The 22,816-nt window shown below is 45.1% G+C and overlaps 1 protein-coding gene across 7 annotated transcripts in view; it reads left to right on the forward strand.

The window, feature by feature from the left end:
- ITGA7 (integrin subunit alpha 7) overlaps positions 1–22,816 on the forward strand; it is an 89,992-nt gene that overhangs the window by 15,928 nt on the left and 51,248 nt on the right. For all 7 annotated transcript variants that reach the window (XM_081898522.1, XM_081898523.1, XM_081898526.1 and 4 more), the window contains one exon: positions 8,440–8,571. In XM_081898522.1, coding sequence (XP_081754648.1) covers positions 8,440–8,571 — 132 coding nt within the window. The remainder of the gene's footprint in view (positions 1–8,439; positions 8,572–22,816) is intronic.

Here is a 22,816-nt window from a genome sequence, read left to right on the forward strand (position 1 = left end):
TAATGCTTTGGGGCTGGATCGAGGACACTGCCATTTGTAATGGACAAGGTGGGGAAGAACAACAGGAAAAAGATAAAAAGAACAAAGAAGTCCCAAGAATAAAGGCTGGGCAATTGGATATGGTACATTGAGATCTATGTGGCTGTGATATACTGTATTTTTCGCCCTATAGGACGCACTTTTTCCCCTCCAAAAATGAAGGGGAAATATGTGTGCGTCCTATGGGGTGAATGCAGGCTTTCGCTGAAGCCTGGAGAGCGAGAGGCATCGGTGCGCACCGACCCCTCTCGCACTCCAGGCTTCAGGAAGCTATCCTCCCAGCCCGGCAAGCTCCGGGAGCGATGGCGAAGCTCTGACCCGTTCCGGGGGCTGGGGTCGGGGGAAGCTCGGGCTTCCCCCGCCCCCAGCCCCGCAAGCTCCGAGAGCGATGGCGAGGTTGCGCAACCTCGCCTTCGCTCCCGGACCCCCAGCCCCGAGGCTAAAAACGAAGCCAGGACAGCCAGCGGGATCCATCCCGCTCCCTGTCATGGCTTCTTTGCTCTTTGGGGCTCGGGGGGGGGGGGAATAATTTCCCCCCTTTATTCCCCCCCCAAATAAGTGCGTCCTAAGGGCCAGTGCGTCCTATGGGGCAAAAAATACGGTAGTACCCAGCTATAGATTCTGTATGAGAATCTTGAGGAAATTTTCATGAACTGCACTTGGGTTTACTTGCATATGCATATACTTTACTGAGGAGATGGCCATCTTGACATCTTCATCTAACTGTTCAACATACCTCTGTGATTCTAACGTTAATCGAGTTTGTTATCATTTCCCCTGCCATTTTTCTTATTTCTTTCCACATCATCAGCTGTCTCCTCTAACTACTTTCCCACTGCATTCAGGTGCCATTAGATTATCTTCCCCAAACCCTATTTTAATTCATCCTCAGGGCAGGGAACCCTTTTCAGTCTGAGAGCCACATTCTCTTCTGGGCAGCCTTCTGAGGGAGGCCGCATGTCAGTGGTTGGTGGGATTTACTCACAAGTAAGTGGAGCTTACACCAAGATAAGTCTTCATAGGATTGCACTCTTACAGAAGAATAGAATACCTATTTTATGTAATAAAAAAAGTGCAGGGACAGGGTTGTACTCTTGTACCTGGACTAAGGAAAGGCCCTATGTTAATGTATTATTACCTTTGACATCTGGACTAGTGTTACAATTTATATCAAGTCATATAACATTTATATTAAAAGGAGGAACATCTGGGGAAAGGAGCTGGGGCACCTGTCACTCTTTTGATGACATGAAGTAGATATTCAATTCTTCTTACACTGTTAAGCATGTCTACTCAAAAGTAGAACTCTAATGGAACTTATTTCATTGTAAATGTATACAATTTCAGTCTCGGTCATGCACATGATGCATTGTCTAACAGCTCTTTGACAGTTTTTAACAACAGTTAGCATTGGATGCTTTAGAGAAATATATAACAGAGGCTAGAGTATAAATAGGTTAATTCCCCCAATAGCTTGATGCCTGCCCACTGGCTGTTTTAGCTAATGCCAGCCAGTGAACCCCCTTTATCAATTAATTTTGAATCCTTTGAACATTGCAGTCCCAAGGGAACAACTGAGTTCTGCAGGTTGATAAGATTATTTAGCACTTAACATTCTGGTAGGTGCTGTGCAAAGCATAAAATTGATAGGTGGTTGCCAGAATGATTTGCAGTGTAACAGAAATACCAGAAAAAGGAAGATGGGACAGAAGCCAGGAAAGTGAAACAAAGAAATTCAGATACATTACTTAAATATATGGCCAGATGGAATGGCCACTAACTGGTGGAATCTTTTCTTGGAGGAAGAAGCTTAATGGGAACATTGCTTTAGGGTTGCTAAAAAGAAGCAGAAAAATATGGTGTGTTGTGAATGTTTGGTGTTTGTTCTGTGCGACTCCATTGATCTGAAACAATATATGCCCATTAAAGTAGGAATGAGAAAAAGCTGGCACCACTTTCCTTTCATCTATGTGTAGAAAAATAAGAGGCTAGGATGTCCTGCATCATCAGGGGTTGAATTAATTCAGTCACTGAATCTCTTCCTACTTTATGATAATATGACAGCTTCTGGGGAAATGTATGGGCGGCTCACTTATCCAGCAGTTCTGATTTTAGCGGCAGAATTGTGTCAAGGGTGCCTGTATAAAGCAAGAATGGAGAGGAAGTTTTCAGGGGCTGATGGGAGTCGTAGTTCAGCAACATCTGGAGGGCCAAAGCCAGTGTGGTGTAGTGGTTAAGAGTGGTATACTTGTAATCTGGGGAACCGGGTTCGATTCCCTGCACCTCCACATGCAGCTGCTGGGTGACCTTGGGCTAGTCACACTTCTCTGAAGTCTCTCAGCCCCACTCACCTCACAGAGTGTTTGTTGTGGGGGAGGAAGGGAAAGGAGAATGTTAGCCGCTTTGAGACTCCTTCGGGTAGTGATAAAGCGGGAGATCAAATCCAAACTCTTCTTCTTCTTCCTTACACCTGATATTACCCCATATTAGTACGGTAGTTGAGAAAAGTATTTGCTTGTAGAAAGATGAGATCTGTAGCTGGAAGAGAGAACAAGAGCTGGAAATAATTTGAGAAGCTGAGATTTGATAGAGATACATTGGATAGATCAAATAGTAGGGTTTGTGAACTGAGGGAAGGGAATGGAAACTGGGCCTGATTTTTTAGAGTCCCAGGGTCATAACAGATCAAGTTATGCCTAAAGCAACTCTAGATACAAGGGTGAATGAATGATCCACCCACTGGTTCCCTGTTGGGGTTGGTTTAATTTTGACATGCTCTGTACCACTTTCGTGATTTTTAAAAAAATGAAAAGTGGTATAAAAAGATAGGAAATAAATGTTCGTTTACAGTAGTGCAGTCTGCAGTGTGCTCAAGCAGATAGCTACTGTCCTATTCCACAGATGCCTGCAGAACCAGAGGTGCAGGTGTTTATGGTGTCCTTTTCTGACCATGGGGGAAAGGTTGTCATCTCAAAGATCTCTCTTGCTACAACCTTTCACGGCCTGGGCTACATTTGTAGCCCAGATATTTTGGCCTATAACTCCCATCAGCCCCAGTCTGGCCATTGGTTGGGGCTGATGAGAGCTGTGATCCAAAACATCTGGAGGGCACTAGGTTGGGGAAGGCTGCTCTAGTGTTTGACTTCCCATTTATCCACTGCTTGATATTTTAATGTGCACTTCTCAATAGTTGGAAGCTATTATCTGGAATAAATAGTGAAGGTTAGTTATTCCCCCCCCCCCCGGAATAAGCATTCATAGGTGTGGCTCTTTGGACAATTTCTCTTTTTGCTCTGTCCTTCCTTGCATATACTTGGAAGAAGAAACCAGTGGGCTCAGCTCCCTTGGCACTCACTTGTTCTACATTATTGTTCTACATTATATGTCTTTTTAGCCCCACCTACTGCCTCTTGAAGGGACGCGGGTGGCGCTGTGGGTCAAACCACAGAGCCTAGGACTTGCCGATCAGAAGGTCGGCGGTTCGAATCCCCACAACGGGGTGAGCTCCCATTGCTCAGTCCCTGCTCCTGCCAACCTAACAGTTCGAAAGCACCTCAAAGTGCGAGTAGATAAGTAGGTACCGCTCCGGTGGGAAGGTAAACGGCGTTTCCGTGCGCTGCTCCGGTTGGCCAGAAGCGGCTTAGTCGTGCTGGCCACATGACCCGGAAGCTGTACACCGGTTCCCTTGGCCAATAAAGCAAGATGAGCGCCGCAACCCCAGAGTCGGCCATGACTGGACCTAACGGTCGGGGGTCCCTTTACCTTTTTACTGCCTCTTGAAAGACGCAAGGACGGATAGCTTCCCCTAGGCTACTCAGAATTACCAAAGGAAGACTTCATGGCTGACTGCTACCCTGGCTGTCAAATTTCCTTATTATAGTTAGTTGAAAGCTGACCAGATAGTTTCACAGAAGCCAGCATGAACGAAGGTTTGAGTTTTTTAAAAAGATATTGTTAATTCGAAGAAAGGGCTCAGAAGCTTACTGAATATTCTAAACAAGGAATTCTTTTCACTTGACAAATTCTACTGCTAAGCTAGGGTTGCCATATTTCAGAAAGTGAAAGTCCAGATGCAAAAGTTGTTGAGCTTTTTAATGCAAAATTGCTGAGCTCTAAACCCTGAGGTTTTAGAGCTATTTTCCCCCAGAAATCGCTGCTTCCGATATGGGTTGCCATACATCCAGATTTTCCCGGACATTTCAGCGATTTCCACCCGGACGCTGTTTTCGATGGCTGAATCCCAGGCATGTCCGGGAAATTGCAGACGTATGGCAACCTCGCTCAGCTTATCCTATCTCCCTGCCGCCAACTTAGTTGTTAAGGAAAAAGCTTCCCTCAGAATTAAATTTAGAGAGAGAAAGAGAGAGCGGGGTGGGGTGGTGCGAGAGTGCCTTCAACCTAATTTGGAAGTTGGCACTCACATTTCAAGGAAAATCTCCTCAGCTACCACTTCTGAAGTAACAACACCAGGAAAAGAAATCTGTATCCGTTCCAAGAGGGACCTACACACTTTCTGTCATCTAGAGTTAATGCGGAGAAGTAGCATTTATATAATGCCTTTTGTTCTTTCCAAAAGGCCATTCTGAGACAGCTAGAAGGCAATCCCTTTACTCACCACCGCTGCAGTATAGTATCCTCCGATACCAAACATGGCAATTCTGCTGGGGCACAAAATCTTGATTTCGTAAGATGGAATGATGAGTGCATAACGAAGAACTTGGAAAAAGAGGTTGCAGCTGTGAGAGACTTTATGAGAGAGACAAGGAGGGAACCTGTCAGAATATAAAGGTGATTAAAGTAGTCTCCAGTTTGCTTCTCCATTTCAACACCAGTTCATTGGTGCTGGTTGAAGTGGGATGGCTTGCAGATATTCCTTGTCCACATATACAGTGTAAAAAAAAAAGTTGGTTGTCTCTCTCGTGTTGTCGGCAGTGACCGGTTTTCTCTACAGTGGTACCTCGGGTTACATACGCTTCAGGTTACATACGCTTCAGGTTACAGACTCCGCTAACCCAGAAATAGTGCCTCGGGTTAAGAACTTTGCTTCAGGATGAGGACAGAAATCGCACGATGGCGGCGCAGCGGTAGCAGGAGGCCCCATTAGCTAAAGTGGTGCTTCAGGTTAAGAACTGTTTCAGGTTAAGAACGGACCTCCGGAACGAATTATGTACTTAACCCGAGGTACCACTGTATCTGTTGTTGAGCATCCTGTAGCTTAAGCCTGCTTGCCTTTCATCTTATATACCTCCTGGTTGTATTTATTATTCTACCTGAGTAAATGGGTGGGCTTTTTTAAAAAAAAAAAATCAGAGAAGAATAGTGTGCACCAGCCCAGCTGGAGAATGTAAGAAAAGGCAGCTATCAGTGTGCTCAGAGGAACTCAGATTCGCAGAAATACTTTGAAAACAAACAAATAATGTAAGGGAGCAAACAAACAAAATTTCTGTGAAACATTAGTGGCTTAAAATGCAGCTAGGTAATTCCCTCCCCCCCCCCCCAATTCAGATTGCAGCTGTTTTGGGGGAAATGCATCAAAACTCAGTACAGTGGTACCTCAGGTTAAGTACCTAATTCGTTCTGGAGGTCGTTCTTAACCTGAAACTGTTCTTAACCTGAAGCACCACTTTAGCTAATGGGGCCTCCTGCTGCTGCTGAGCCGCCGGAGCACGATTTCCATTCTCATCCTGAAGCAAAGTTCTTAACCCGAGGTACTATTTCTCGGTTACCGGAGTCTGTAACCTGAAGTGTCTGTGACCTGAAGCGTATGTAACCCGAGGTACCACATGTATTTCATAAGAGTTCATAGGATAGATATGGATTGTGGCTAATGTCAAGTGTATTCTGTTTCCCAGACCAAAAGTGTGAGCACACCGAATGCAGAGAAAATGGATGTGTGTGCACAGCCTAAATCTAGAACGAGCTTCTGATGTGTCGTATAAAGAGTCTGCATGCCTGGATATGGCATTAGAAGTTTGAAAAATGCCCAACAGAATGACTGCAGGGGAGGTTTCAAAGTCACCAAACACTCAGTCAAATACAGCTACAGCCCAACAGTTTCAGTGAACACCACTGCAGATCCAAAGACAGTGTTTGTTCTCCTGTGTTCCCTAACTCCAGAGTCTGTTTATAATTATCCAATCTGACCCATGACATCCTCCCAGAGAGGGTCATTTTAAAGATATTACCAAATGGGAAGGGCATGCAAGCTGAAATCTTTTGCTTATGAGCCAAGCTGCCCAATATAGCATGGAGCATCTATTCATGGATGTGTGTGTGTGCGTGCGCGCGCGCAAAATGGTGAGTTGCGGGAATCAAGAAATATACTCCCTGGGATTTTCAGAAGGGATTGGGTCAGTTCCCAGATTTTGTTCAGAATAAAGCACCCAATTCCCAGCAGTGATTATGCCCTGCTCGTGACAGTGTAAAGCTATATCAAAAACTGGGAGGTAGCCAGCCAGGTGGGACATAAATGCAGATTTAGGGCACCAGAAAGAGTATAGAATGGGGTCCCCCTAAGTGACAGGTTCCCACTTTTTGGCTAGTAAAGCTGCAAAATGAATTGTGAAAAGGACAACCCTGCTAAAATGAGAACAGGAATCTCGAGGGACTGAGGACTTCCAAGTTCCTGTGACTCTTGTGCTGTTCTTCTACCGCTGTGTCCTGCAAATGAGCTGGATTCCCAGGGACGAGGGGCCTCTGCCAACGCTCCAATGCCTCTTAAAGCTTTTGCAGCTGTTTAAAAATAGCCCCCATGTACTGGAAAATGTGATGGATGCTTTCCCTCCTGTTATATGGCTCATGGCCGGGGTTGAATTAACAGGACTCTTGGTCTCTCTTTTTTAATACGTTTGTGGCATCTCTGGACTGAGTTGGTTTGAACTGGGGTTCACCAGGTCTGAATCCCCAGAGCTTCTCAAGTGACAGGGATCAACCCACAAACATCTGAAGCAAGTCATTCATGTGTTTGCACTGATATATGCCCAGGCTTGGGGAAATATTTCCAATTTCTCGTATCAAATTTTTAGGAGCATAGGCATTTAAGAACCTGGGGTTTTTCAAGCCCTGGGTATTCCAGTTTATGAAATAGCTGCTTTCAGTGTTTCTGGTCTCTGCTGCTTGCATTCTAAAGGGAAATTGTGGGAAATATGCATCCTATAGATGGCCCTCGCTCAGCCAAGGGAAATTACTTGAGATCCCTACTAGGATCTTCCATGTTCAAAGCATGTAAGGGAGGTTGTTTTGGGTGGCATCATCATAACAATTGCTGTCACTATTTCATTTGAAAATTGTTGTGTGGTGTTGTGTGGATTAATTAGGAGCTCCAATGATGATTAGGTTTAGTGACCTGTTTTTTTCAATTTCATACTTAATAATTGAATTATAATACTGTTACTGGATAAGCATAATTATATGATTGCAATGGGCAGCAGCCAATATTGAAAAAGGAATTTATCATGCTTATACCCTGCTGCAATAAATATACATTTAGCCACTGACACAGTGCAGGCTGAACGGTCTGTGGTTTGTCAGGTTAAACTTCCTCCTCCTTTAATTTCTCACAAATACCTTGAAGGCTTGAGGCAGGTGTTAACATTTTTCCCCAGAGAGTTGAAGGATCTAGTATGTAGACCAGATGGTTAACTGCACTTGCAAGTTTTCTTTTAACAAATCAAGGACGTGCCCTAATATAGGAATTTAGAATTTCTCTTGCGGGCTAATAAAATTGACCTTTTCCTTTTTAAAAAACAAACAAACACAAACTTGTTGGGAAGTGATGCTTCTCTCAAAATCACTTTCGGCTGTCTTAAGAACAGTTACTTGTCTTCAGCACTCGAAAGTATTTAATACTTGTTAAGAAGAGGAAGTTGCAATATCGGATGAGAAGTGGGCCCTTGAAGGGGGGAAGCTCCCTTTCTTTCTTTCTTTCTTTCTTTCTTTCTTTCTTTCTTTCTTTCTTTCTTTTCCTTGACCAAAGTTTTCCTCATAATAACCCCTGGACCTGCGGTTTTCGGATTCCTCACACCTGCTTTTTCTTTCGCCGCTTTCCTCTCCATCATGTCCAGTGATGGATTGTAGGAAGGGGGCGTGTTTGCTGTTTGAAAGCTGTGCTCCTCCTAGCTGCAATACAGAATGGAAGAGAGAGAGAGGAGGGAGGGAGAGAGGGAGACGGGAGCAGGAAGGGATGTGAGGCAAGGTTGCCTGAGGATTTTTACAACCTCGAGCTGCCTCGGCAGGCAGGCAGCAAAAAGAGCAGGCGTGTGACAGGAGCCAGGCAACTGTCTCTAAAGCCATGGGAGGGAGACGGCCGGGAATAGTTGCAGTGGCATTCCCCAACCATTGTGCCTGCAGTGAGCCACCAAGCATGTCTGGGACACTCTACTTTTGTCTCTTCTGCCTCAGCCTCCACCTCCTAGGGAGTTCAGCCTTCAATCTGGATGTCACCGAAACCATCCTCAAGTATGGAGAAAACGGCAGCTTCTTTGGCTTCTCAGTGGCATTGCACCAGCAGCTCAGACCACAGCCTGTCAGCTGGTGAGTTCCATGCCGTGCATGACGGTGCCTTATTCTGATTTTTTCCCCTCTCTCTCTCTCTCCATATGGCAAGTCCAAAAGGTGAGTGTGAGGATTTGCGCGCGTGCACACACAAGGAAGATGAGGCACTGAAGTCTCTCCCGAGCCATCAAACTTGCCAGGTGGTCTTCTGAATTTGGCGTGTCGGTTTTAAGCACCAAAACTCTGTATGTGGGTGTGAATTAAATAATCTCTGCTTCGTTCTCAGACTATTAGAATTAAAAAGTATGTCCGTTGTGTCTTCCGCTTTGGGACTGAAATATGTGAATTGTGTGGTCTGTAATACTTCCTTTGCTGCTGCTGAGTTATTTACAAGGTGTTCTTTCCCTGCACTGTGCTTTGGTTGTAGTTGGGATTTGTGGAAGGTGCTGATGTTGGGGAAAATTGTTTCTTCTGCCCCTGGAGTGGGTGGTGGTGTTTTTTTAAAAAAGAAAGCATAAATTCCATTCTTATTATGCTTTTATAGTACATTGTTTGCAGGGTGGAAATGTGGACACACACAGACCCTCATTACATTCTCCACTGCCCAACCCTAAATATTTATAATATTTCTTTAGAGGGAAGGGAATCTTTGACCTGCAGCATTAGTTGCCAGACTTTGTATTTCTGTGTTGCTAACTATTGTCTTGACAAACCTTTTCCCTACAGCCTCCCCACCCCCACCCCCCACTGAACACACCCCTCTGAATTTCACTAATGAACCAGCTGGCATATTTTGAAATGTTTTGTTTGTCCATGTGTGTGAGCTGTTTTCTGGAATGCACCCTGATTATTTTTTTTCCTCCTGCTGCTGCTGCTGCTACTGTATCCTGGCGGAGATATGAAAGGTCAAATTCTGATCAGTTTCCAAAGATGAATGCAGACTCATTCAGTGATTGTGCAGCTTGATCATTGCTGAATGTGGTTCTCCGTTTTCCAGGGATGAAATTCACAGCCAGCCACCGATTGCCACAAGGCTAGGGATGGATTCTGATCGTAGTAGCATCTTAATTTTCTCTAGGGTAAATGCAAGATCACTATACTGAACTGAAGCCTGTGGAGCTTCACGGGTATTCCTGCATCCCCGCCCTCCACCGCCATGCCTTGTAGTATATGGGAGTCGCATAATTTCGAACGGACAGAAAGCTGGCCATGTGGCGAATGGTCAGGCGAGGAAAACCAGGGTGTGGACATATTAACCTCTCATCATGGTGGTTTTGCAAATGCATTAGGAAGGCTTGGCTGGCAGCATCACTATGAGGCCTGTGGTCCCAAAAGACCGGGGTGAGATTATCTGCCTTTAATCTGGAGGAGTGGGGGAATTCTGGTGGCTTGCTTTTAAGTGTTTGATTTCTCCTGTGTTTTGCTGCGATGGCGATGCTGTAATCTAGGAGTGGTCTGCCCTCTAGCCCTGCCCTGAGGGTACCACGCAGCATGAAGCTCCTAATTGCTCTGAATGTGCTCCTAAAACCCTGTTCTTCAATAGGCAGCCTATAGGCCACAACAGACCTCCTGAGCCGCTTTGGCAGATCCTTTGCCTGTCTGCGTCTTCCATTCACCCTTCCATTCACCCTGAATACTATACAGTACTTTTTCCTGTTGCTCAGAGCCTAGCTACCTTGTTTTCATAGGATAATTGTGATTGTATAGTGTCTTAAAGAAACATTGCACCCAGGACTGCGGCACCAGCAACAAGAGCAATTGCCTAGGTCTTGGTCCCAGGTCAGCATCTGGGCTGGCTAATCCCACAATTTGAGTAACGTTCTCTTAAGGCTAGCTTCCTCTGTAAACTCCCATAATTGATTTTGGAGCCACTCAAAGCCAGGGCCAGTCCAATGCATTTTGCCGCCTGAGATGAAGGATGAGATGTTGCATCACCCCCAACACACATAACTTCAAGCACAAAAGCAAACTGGATGAGCCGTTGAATATTACTTCACATTGGTGATGGTACAGTGTCTACTTAAGAATGGCTGGCTCGTTTCGTTTTGCATTGCTTGGAGCCTCTCTTCAATACACGATCCTGGGCTACAGAGAAAGAAGTTAGTTCTTGAATACCTTGTTTCAAGCCCTTCTTGTTTCATGAATCCATTCATTTGCCTTAAACTTCAGTTCTCCATCTGTAAAATGGGAATAATAATATCAGGATCATGAAAGCAAACCAAGTGCAGACTACAGAGGGCTCAGCAGACTAAAGTGCATCATAAATGATTGTTCATTATCAAAGTAATATTTATTTACCTGGAGCTCAGAGAGGCTTATATAGGTCTCTCAGATAACTTCCCATCCAGGCAGCTCATGCGACCAAATCTTTGAGCCCTCCAGACAACCTGTTTATTTGCTTGCACAAAGCTTATGTGTTCGTTATAATATATCTAGTCTTTATTGGGCAAGTTCTGATTTATTTGCAGGGTGGTTAAATGGCAATGAGCCTTCACCCTGATTTTCTTGTGGGGCATTTGCATGCCTCTATGTTAATCATTTGCTTACCCCACACTTTTCAACGCATTTCCCTGTCACTTTCCTTCCTGCAGAAAATCCTTTTTTCTCTCCAAGGAAGCTCTTTGATTCACTTTGAATGTACAACCCTAAAGTTCCTTTGTACTTTTGAATTTCTCCTGCAAAATGTCATTATTCTGGAGGCATCCCTACTTAACTTCAGCTGTAGAACATTATACGGCCTTCAGGCTGTAGCACCAACAGTGTGGTAGAAGACAGGAAAGGAAACGATTGTTTTCTAGCAGGGAGAATGGTACTTGAGCCCTGGTTCTCAAAGACTGTGTCTGCAGTTGAGGACTTGTGTGTATCCAGTGTGTTTGGGATTTATCAGACTCCTGCCATCCTTGCTATGATTCACACCTCCCATTTTTCCATCTACACTGTGGACAGAGCCAAGTGCAACCAGCAGCAATGTTGACGTTGAGTTCTCCTGTGCCATGTTCATGCTTAAATGGGAACATACCATGGGGATTCTGTTTCTCTTGCAGGAGCTCAGAGACTCTGCAAGTGCAGCCCTAATTAAATTACAAGCTTATAGAATTCCACTGGCCACACTTGCTATGGCATGTCCTCCCTGATACAACCAAGCCCAGAAAGCATAACAATCCTTAGCCGCCTTCTCGCAGCTGAGACTTCCACATTCCTGAGGCTCCCCAAGCACCTTGGAAGCACAACAGACCAGGGACCAACCCCAGCCCTCCTCTTGAGCTTGAAGGCTTGGGGAGGGGAGTGTTATTCCAGCAGTTGTGCTGTGCTTCACAGGTGCTCAGAGGGCTTCAGCACAACAGTAGGGATTTCCCCCCATCTTTTCACCAGCTCCAACGTTGAGAGAAGGGCTGGGGCTTGTTCTGTGTAACACAGCTGCAGGAATAGTCTCCCAGGCCCCACCCCTCTGCTTCAAATTTGAGAGGAGGACTCAACTCCTCATCATAGCTGTCAACCGTCCCTTATTTGGCGGGAAAGTCCCTTATCCCAGTGCCGTGTCCCACTGCTGTCCCTTATTGATGATGTCCCTTAAATTTCCTGGGTTTCAAAGGAAGCAGCTCCTCTCCCTCCCTCCCTGCTGGCCAGGGAGGAGGGAGGCTCCAACTGTGTTGCTTGGCTGCGTTGCTCACCCAATAAGGAGTCTAAGAATGACTGGGGGGTGGAGCTTGCATGCCTTGTGCCGATCAAATCGGTCCCGTTGCCTGGGGACTCGCCTTTGCTCAGCGCTTCCCAGCGGAGAGGTGACGGTGGTTTTCCTTGCTGCATCCCCTTTGCCAGGTTGCTGCACTGTGGGAACCACCGCTTGAGGCTTCGTTTGGCTGCTGGCTAGGCTTTCTGCCTTTGGCTTGGAGGGGCTCAGAAGTCGAACATGCCTGTGCTCCAAAAATCCCTTATTTTGGCTGCTGATCCCTTATTTCTGAGGCTGCTGGTCCCTTATTTTCAAATTTATAAGTTGACAGCTATGCTTCCCATGTACTGGTGCTGTACTTCTGCGACGCTCATAGAAATTTGCCGGCGGAGCATGAGAGAAACAAGTACCAACCCTTCTGCTGCACTTGAGTTGGGAGTGGGTGTGGATTCCCTCTGACCTCAAGCTGACATTGATGAGTTCAGTGTGAAATCAGGGACCAGGCCCTGCCTGCTCCCTGGTACCTACAAATGTTTGCTTGGCTATGAGTTATGAACAGGGCTGACATAGCCTTGTTCTTGATCGCCACTCTCTAGACAAGGGATGAGCAACCTCAGCCCAAACACAACCCTCAGAGTCTCTCTGTCGGACCCTTGGAACTCTTTCCCAGACCATGCCTTCTACCCATGCTTAACTCAGTGCTTCTTTACACACTCCTCAAGTGCTTTAACTTGGCCGGAAAGTGACTTTGAACTTCAGTGATACTTCTCGCATGACTGTACATGTATGTGTGTGCAGGTACTCCACCCAAGTCCCTAAGATGGTTGGATGGTGTCTTGTAGGCCTCCTCCTGGCAACTCCTGCAGCCAAGCTGGTGCCAAACGTATTGCTCTGCTTTCCTTTGGACCACATCAGCGAGGCCGGGGGGGGGGGGTCTTGCCGTCTGGGCAGCCCAGGACCTCCATCCATGCTTGCACCCCAGGGAGGTCACTTTGGCACTGCTAATACAGTGGTTTGACTTCATCTCCGAAGGCACACTCCACTGTTTCTCGAGACAAATGGATGTCAACAACAATGTACAAAATCAATTACAGCGTGATATAACGTTAAACTATGGACTCTTGCAACCGGAAAACATTGCTTTTTCTTAGAATGGAAAGTGCAGCCAAACTTTTAAAAACCATATCTTGATTAATATTTGGTAGAATTGCAAGAAGCCAGACAAAATTGCTTTGGGGGTAGTTCCAGCTCACACACCATCCATCATTTACAGTCTAAGAAGATCCCTAAGGGAGACACAGGCAGTTTCTAGGGAAGTTATGAGCTCTTCCTTGGCTCCCTATCCATCTCAATTTTTGTTAAAGCCAGTGAATAGAATATCCTCTGCATCCCACCCCCACATAATCTGTGCATCGCAAGCGAGTTATTGATTGTGCTTGAGGCCAATGAACAGCCTCCTATTCTTCACACCATATTTCACTTGTCAAGAGTCCAGCCCCTGCCTTTGTATAAGAACCTTCAAGAAGTTTATGAATGCACACGTTCCAGTTCCCATTTTAAAAAATCTATCTTAAATGCAGTGCACTGTATGTGTATGTGGTGTGTGTGTGTGTGTGTAGTTCTCAGCTTGAAGATCCTAAAAATGAGACAAGCTGTGCTCTCTCATCTCTTTTGATATTCTACTCATACGCATCCGGTTGGCCACTTTGAGAACAGCATGCGGACTAGATGGGCCTTTGATCCAGCAAGGCTTTTATTGTGTTCTTATGTTAGTTAACGTCACTATTGGATGCTCTGCTTCTGTGATGTCCTCATTGTACAATGCATGGCATTCTGAGCCCAGTTTAAGATGATGGCACTTGGCTTTAGAGTCCTAAATGGTTTGGGGCCCAAATACTCAGGAGTACCTCTTCCTATGTCTTAAGGCAACAGTAGGCAACTTGTACCTGTCAATATATTGTTGGACTACAATTCCCATTAGTCCCAGCCAGCATAGCCAATCCTTAGGGATGATGGAAGCTGTAGTCCACCCACATCTGGAGGGTTGCAGGTTGCTCTCCCCATCTTAAGATCTTCTGTGGAGCCTGTTGTCCAAGTGTGTTTGTAGTGGATGCTAATTGTGTGCATGTGTAAAGGAGCAGGGCCTTCTCTGTGTTGGCACCTTGTCTTGGGAATGGCTTCCTCAAAGCAGTTTGACTGGCACTAACACTGAAAACTTTCTGGCTAGGCAGTTTTATTCACCCAGGCATTTAAATGTCTATGTTGCTTCACTCTGTTTTATAGTTTTGCACTTTGTGGTTTGAATGTTGTTTTCATGGAACTACATACCCTTCAAGTGCCTCTATTTTCCAGGGACACCCCTGATTTAAAAAAGCTGTCCCGGTTTCTGATTTGATGCCAGAGTGTCCCACTTTTCCTTAGGACATCCCTATTTTCATTGCAGAAATGTAGGAGGGTATAGAGCTATCCGACTCCTGAGCCGTCTGAAGGCCATTCTATTTAAGGAAGTTGTTTTGTTATGTTTTTATATACGTTGGAAGCTGTCTGGAGTGGCTGGGGCAACCCAGTAAGATGTGTGGGGTATAAAGAGTGAAATTATCATTATTTTCATAGGAGAAATGTTATGTGTATGTGGAGTAGGTGGAACTATATCTGATACGTTAATGTTTTTTATGTCTCTTGTACACTGTCCTGGAATCTTTTTGGATGAAGGGTGGCTTAAAAATAATGTAAATAAACAAACATAACTTTCCTCTTCTGGTTCAGCTTGTGATGCTCACTTCATGCTGACCAATATAACCATTCTATATTATCTTATATATAGGGCCACACTCTCCAACATTCCTCAGCTGAAAATAGAGACATTTCTCACACCCCACAAACTGACCCTCTTTTAGCCCTCCCCATTTTTTGTGGCCCTCCCCAAGCATTTCCTATCAAAGAAGGGTGAGTGCTACCACCACTACAGCAAAGGGACACAGCACAACCTCTGCCTTGAAAAACAATGGCAACAAAAATAGTGATATTTTGGGATCGACTCAGAAGCTGGGATGGCTTTTGTAATTCCAGGACTGTCCCTGGAAAATTGGGGTGCAGGGCCACCACTTGACCTTATCTGGATTATTATAATTGGTCTAATTGGGTGTTGTTGCTTCTGATTCACACAGTTATTTTAAACAACTTAGGTTTACTGCTGGAAATATTTTAGCGCTTATTATGTGTGTATATTCCACGCAGCATAATGTATGGAATACACCCATACATTAGTGACCACTGAAAAAGACCTTTTAGTCAAATCTCCCTACTCGGCCATGAAGCTCACCTTGGGCCGCTCTCTGTCTCTCAGCCTAAACTACCTCACAGGGTTCTTGTGAAGATGCAATGGAGAGGGAGAGGACGATGTACACCACCTTGAGCTCCTTTGTAATGATATTATTATTATTATTAACAACAACAACAACAATCATTGCTTCCCCCTTGGCCATATAAATGCTTGTATTTTCATGAGACTCTTATTGCAACCCACCTAGGCTCTTTGGGGATATTATTGTCATTTTCTCAAGGGGAGAAACGGATGCCTGCCACCTGTCTCCTTGTACAGCCCAGTTCACAGCCAGCTTGCTTCTGTACGTGATAACAATTACACTGCAGTTGCATGTGTGTAGGGCAATTCCAATCTGATTGTGTAAACTTGGCTTGGACTGCCATCATATCCCCTCCTATTTCTGAATGTTGATAGGGCATTACTGTTTTCCCACCCAGAAAGCTATTTGGTGCGGGGAAATGAATGAGACCTGTATTAAGGTCATCACCATCATACATTATCCGCACATGTGCCTTTTCCATTAGATCTGTGCACGGTGACATGCATTGAAGAGCCACTGTTCAACTGCAGTTTCTCTGGAGAAAGATGCGTGTTCGCATGTCACTCCGTGTGACAATCCGCATTTGTTCTGTGCATTTTTCTGCGATACCCTAATGCTTTTCTGTGTGAGAAAATCCCAGGGTTAAGATCGCTTTCATTTCTCACTCGGCCTTCCCTGCCAAAAGCATTATAGTACTGAAAGGGGCCGTATAGAATTAATGGATGCAGTGATGAATATTTATAACACAACTCCTCCAGCCACTGACTACACGTAGAATCGCTAATGGGACATTTGAGCAGGGACACCCAAATCCACAGCCCCCTTTCCCTCTTCCCTCCCCCACCCCACCTACCACACATATGCTCCAATCTGGCCTTCACCATGAGCCTCCCAGGGGGTGAAATGTATCCCCTCCCTCCAGCAGCCCAGGAAGCTTCTTCCATTCCTGATGTCTTTATTGCTGTAGACGGCCTGTCACCCCGCCCCTCCCTGCCCCAACTCCTCAATTATTCAAAGGCAGCTGAAATCAATAATCCAGTTGGAAATCGGAAATCTGTGTTCCCCCTAGTAAGGCCCAAGGGTGTGTGATAAAATAAATAAAACCCTTACGGATATTTTTTTTAAAATGACCTTAGAGTTTTTTTATATACTCTTTTTATTTAGGCATTTAGTGCGGTAGCGGAGGGGAATATGACATACCTAGCACTATATGCATAGCATCTTCATCAATAATAATAATAATAATAATTAATAATTATTTACTGTTGGGGTGGGCAATCATCTAGCCTCTGCCAGTTTCCACTTCTCCACTGCTGTGTGGGTCGTGGCTAAAACTCTTTCATCTCATCTAGTTTATACAACTAGTAAAGGTATAGTATAGTAAAGTGGTATCTTGGGTTACATACGCTTCAGGTTACAGACGCTTCAGGTTATAGACTCCGCTAACCCAGAAATAGTACCTCAGGTTAAGAACTTTACCTCAGGATGAGAAGAGAACGTGCGGCGGCAGCAGGAGGCCCCATTAGCTAAAGTGGTACCTCAGGTTAAGAACAGTTTCAGGTTAAGAATGGACCTCCAGAACGAATTAAGTACTTAATCCAATGTACCACTGTATAGTCCGATCTTAACTGCTGAATTGAAGCTCAGGGTTTATCCACACTCATCTTTTACCCCATTATTTCCAGGCATGGGTCCGTGCTTCAAAGTTCCATTTCTGAAGCTCCCCCCTCCCCAATCTTTCCCATCGGAAACCCAGTTTTTAGTGCTCAGCCGCAGCAAATAGCAGTTCACGTTTTCCACAAATTGCTGTTTTCTTCAATTGAGCTTTAAAGAGCAGGTTTTTGCAGGGAAAGCTCTGGAGCAAAACCAAAGGCCGCTCGGACACAGAGCTTTAAAGCCCAGAAAGGAAGGATAGCTAAGTTTGGACAAGCTCTCAGTTAAGCAAAGTCTGTCCTTTAATTTCTGTGTATCTGATGAGATCCGATTCAGCAGGCAATACTGGATTTTCACAAGGCACAACCACAGAACAATGAGAAAAGCTCTCGCACCCAGGGAAATTAATCGGTGCACAATATGATCAAAATGTGAGTCAAGCAAAAGTGTGGATGAGCCCTAACTAGCAGTAGTTTTCTCCAGGAGTCTTTCCCAGTCCTTTCTGGATAGCTCAGTTAGAGCATAGTGCTGATAATGCCACGGTTGCAGGTTCAATCCCCATATGCATTGCAGGGGGTTGGATTACATGATCCTCAAGGTCCCTTTCAACTCTAGAATTCTATGATTGAACCTGGGACCTTCGGTACAAAGAGCATCTGCTTTACCTCTAAACAAAGATCCCAACCAATCCATCTGTTTGGATCAGTACAGTGATGCTGAGGGTTAAGGAGATTTAGCCCTCCTTTCCTGTTACCTTTGTTGCTGTAGGCCAGGTACTCTTGTTAAGTATTCATTCAAGGGCAGAAAGCGACTGTTGGATGTGTCTGTAGGACGGCATCCTGGGTGGATTGCAGTCCCTGCCTAGTGAAAATGCCCCAGATGTGATCATGCATTTACAAATGGGAGACAGTTTCCCTTTCTGCCCGTTGTGCCACTTCAGTGCCACTGCTTGCAGCCAGAACGGGAACAGGAACTCTCTTTGGGCCTGTGGGCCCATTCTTGTAAGCCAAACGAACACCTTCTGGCCAGCAACTGAATCGGAGAAGGCGCCATTTGCTCACAGTCCTGCTCATTGTGACTCAGAGGCCGAGCTGGCAGCCGTGGAAGGAATGTGCGGGCAAGGGCACCTTGGTATTCCCAGCTCTATGTGTAAGCTCTTTGTTGGTCAGTCGTCAGGGTTAGGCAAGCGCCCACAGAGATTCCAGGGTGGTGTTAGCTGGCTTCTTGGCAGGACTGCTACGGACTCTGACTCTGGTTGTATAAGCATTGTCCAGTTTCCAGATCATGCCCACGGACTGTGAACCTCCTCCATATGCAATGCCAGTTTAATATGAATCCCTGCCAGGTGAAGTGTGAAAGGCTGTGCATTCTGTTTCACTCCAGCAACAAGTAACCTTAGAGGTGTGCTCCTGATAAGGAAACCAGACTTGATGGGTGACATATAAAGAGTTGTCGTTCCCTTTGCTTTTGTGCTCCCCTCTTTCTTTCTGGCACCCTGACTTGAAACCAGATGTTCCCCTGCCCTCCAAGCTGCAGCTGCCGACCAACAACCTGCCATCTCTTGTTGCAGGGTGGAACAATTGGTCCTTTTTGATATTAGTCTGTGACTTTGGCTCATTTTCTCCCTGTGAGAATGCAATAATAATAAAAATAAAAATAAAAATAAATTTTTTATTATTATTATTTATACCCTGCCCATCTGGCTGGGTTTCCCCAGCCACTAAAATACAATAACCTATTAAACATTAAAATCTTCCCTAAACAGGGCTGCCTTCAGGTGTCTTCTAAAAGTTTGGTAGTTATTTTTCTCTTTGACATCTGGTGGGAGGGCGTTCCACAGGGCGGGTGCCACTACCAAGAAGGCCCTCTGCCTGGTTCCCTGTAACCTCACTTCTCACAGTGAGCGAACCGCCAGAAGGTCCTCGGCGCTGGACCTCAGTGTCCGGGCAGAACGATGGAGGTGGAGACGCTCCTTCAGGTATACTGGGCCGCGGCCGTTTAGGGCTTTAAAGGTCAGCACCAACACTTTGAATTGTGCTCGGAAACGTACTGGGAGGCAATATAGGTCTTTCAAGCAATGCTAGTGGTCGCAAGGAGCTTGGCTAGAATCGAGTGGGTTCCCATGTGCTTCACAATGTGTGTGTGTGTGTAAGGGAGCATCTCTTGCATTATTTTTCTCCATTATAAATCCCATCAAACATTCTCCGCATTCCTCCTCCTCGAGGGGATTTGCCGATACTTTTCTGTGCAACAGACCGAAGGCAAGACGGCAGCTTAGCGAAAATAAATACCGTAAGTGTCGTTACGAGCACTTCTCTCCAAAGAGCCTGGAAGGTTTGAACAGGGTCCCTTCTGTCCCCTCTTGTACCAGGCTTGGTGCATTTTTCTGGCACTCAAGAGTGGAGCTGCTTCCCCACGTGATCAGCTCCGGTTTCTCAGGGGCTTCTCATCTGATTCCTGATTTAGCTTGTTGATTAGCCAAGTGGCTAGAGCGCTTTTCTGTTTTTATCTGACAGTTAGTTACCGTGGTGAAAACATGTCGGTTTGCATTATCTGCTCTTTACAAGGTAATATCTACAGACCTCTCACCAGGGCTTGATCTGAGCCCAGCATTAGTCCTGAAACTTGTTTTGAGTGCAAGGACATAACCCTGGCATGTGTTAAGTAATAATGAAGAATGCCTCTGAGTATGTGCAGAGGAGATTTTGTTTTTTTTTTTAAATATAATTTTTATTAAGATTTTCCAAATTAAAAACAAATTAGATCCAATTCATACACTTTCTTCCAAAACCAAAGCCAGGACTTCCCCTTCCCGCCCCCAATTGCGTTCCAAATCTTCCAAATAAGCAATTAAATTCAACAAGTTTTTATCCCATGACTCACTTAACATCAATAACCCAATTTTTCCAAATTCCCATCCCCTAAGATCGATTTTTTCCCTTCCACGAGTTCCCCCTTTCAAAATTTTATAAAAAAAGAAAAAAAGATATAAAGATAAAAAAATAATTTTACAACCTTTGGATTCCAAATTTCCCTCCCCCCTTTCTCTGTTGTGTTCCTTCTATCCCTTCATCCTAATGTCTTCCTGAAGTTCCTACCCGCTTAATCCATATCCCTCTAGTAGTTTGCCAGTCATATTTAATTACAAATGTCCAATCTTGGAAGGAGTCTGTCTCGAAAAGGGGCCCATTTTTTCTATCCAGATTTTTATATCAAGGAGTAAGAAACTCCCATTTAATTTCCATAAGCTTGTCAAATCTGGATGTCCCAAATGTTCCCAATTCTGTCCAGTTCATGATGTTTCCATATTCTTGTCATTCTCTCTCCTCCTTCTGTTTCCCTGTTTTCCCGCAAAAATGTTCTTTTTCCATGACCTTCTTATTTTCTGCAGAGGCTTGTTATTCCGAAGCAAAACGTTATGTCATGTCCCTTTCATTTTCCAACTAAAGAATCCATTGTTTCCTGTAGTTTGTAGCCCTCTGTAGACAAAACAATGTTCCGTTTCTGCAGTTCCCAAGAGATTAAAAGTTACAACTGTTCAGGTTTCCTGAGAAAAACACATGCAATGTCGCTCAGCTCCTCTAGGTGGATCGCAGTAACTAAGTTCCCTTCCAGATCAAATCCATTAGTCCAAATAGTTTGTAAATCCTTATTTGAAACAATTTGTATACAATTTAAAACAAATGTAACCGGCAAAGTCCTCAAAGCAAAGTCCCTGCTTTATTCTTCCGTTTTGACAGCCTTTGACAGCTGTCAAAACTCCCGATGCTCTTCCCCAGGTAGTTTCGCGGATCACTCCAGGGATTCCGGGGGGGGGGTTGTTTTTTTAATAATAATTCCACTTTTCTCCTCCAGCACAGTCTTATAATTTTCCCTCGCAAAGTTGCTAATTCATGAAGATAGAGATACGCTCGATCTTAGTCGTTAAGTCCTTTGTTTTGGCTCTTCTACAATTAAGGGGTAGGCTGACTTCCTTTTTTCCACCTCCCCCGTTCGCTCCAGATTTTAAAAATTTATCCCTCTTTTTTAATCCATAATCCAATTACTCACGGGTTCTTCTTTTAGGTCCAGATTTTCAATAGAAGAAGTCAGCGCTCTCCGCCGGATGGCATGCGGCTGCGCTCGGCAGGGATAGCAGAGAACTCAAAGCACCACGCTTCTCCCCGGCGCCCGATCCGTAGCCTTTAAAAAGGCTCCTTCACGAGCCGGGAGGGCGCTAACGGTGCCAGCCGAGTCTCCATGTCCACGGCCTCACTCTGGCCGTGGTTTTTGAGGGTCCCCGCATCGCCGGTGCGGTAGGACCCAGCCCCTGCCGAGCAGGCTCCCTCCGGAGCTCGGAGGGAGCCCGCCATTCGGCGATGGCGCCGACCCGGAAGTCCAGAGGAGATTTTGTAATCCCCTGAGTAACCCCAGCTGGTGCTGTGTAAACCTGGGATTAGGTTCTCCTATATCAAAAGAAGTACAGATGTCTGTATTTTTCTCTGACCATGATGCCTGCGTCATGTATAACTTATACATTTTGTAGTTAGTGAGCTTCTTGGGCTGTTTTACTTCGTAAAGCGTGATATACTAAGGATCAGTGCTTTTTTCCTAGGGGGACGCAGTGGTACACATACCCCTAAACATTTTTTTTAAGAAAAAAAGCACCGCTAAGGATTATAGTTAGTGAATTTCTTGATACTTTCAGTGATCTTCTTAGATTACGACGCGTATTCTGTTTTTGTTGCTGCCTGTATTTCTTTTTTTAAAAAATTCAAAATAAAATTCCATGAGGCAAAGATGGAGGAGGGAGAGGCTTCCCAGGAGATTTGAGCCATGACCTCTTTCTCCTTATTTGTTTCTTCTTCTTTTTCTTCAGATCTTCTTCCCCATTGCTGTAGATCCCATGCTGTGCCTTGAGTTGGCAGGGCAGCCTGCTGGAGTGACAGCAAGTACTGTAAAGTGCTAGGGCCTAATGTACAATTGAGGCCATTGCCAAACAGTTATGAAGTGTTGGACCACAGCACTCAGAAGTGGATAGAGAGCTTAAGAGCCCCTCCAGACAGGTGGCTTTTTGTGTGGGTGTGTTATTGGTGCAATCATAGCTTAGTAGTGGTGGGTTTATAATGAACGGTCATTGTCCACAAAATATCCTGCTTTATTAGTTGTCCTGTGATGCTTTTCCAATGTTAATGTTGTGTTGATGTCTCTGGAGGGGCACACTATAGCACACAATAGAAGCAGGACCCCAAAAAAATAAATAACCCAGATCATTCATGGTATGAAAATTTATAGGGTTACAGCTGAGGGTTATGGGACATGCACCGTTTGCAAATGAAGCAGTATGTCCTCATCAGGCACAAACAGTATTGAAAGCGGGATTGTGTATAACCACCGCAAGATCGTCGTGAGCACAAATCGTCGTAAATGCACCATAAAACGGACATCTGGAAGGGCCCTGAATTGAAAAAGCAGTGTGTGGGTGTGCACATCTGCAGGCTCCCTTCTCTTTGAAGTAAAAGATGTAGGGGTGGTCTATGGCAAGCATGGATAAAGGCAGAGATGGGAAGCAGTGGTCCTCCATATGTTGCTGGACTCCAACTTCCATCAACCCCTG

The sequence above is a fragment of the Podarcis melisellensis genome (genome assembly GCF_964234715.1).
Source record: "Podarcis melisellensis genome assembly, chromosome: 2".
Lineage (NCBI taxonomy): Eukaryota > Metazoa > Chordata > Lepidosauria > Squamata > Lacertidae > Podarcis > Podarcis melisellensis.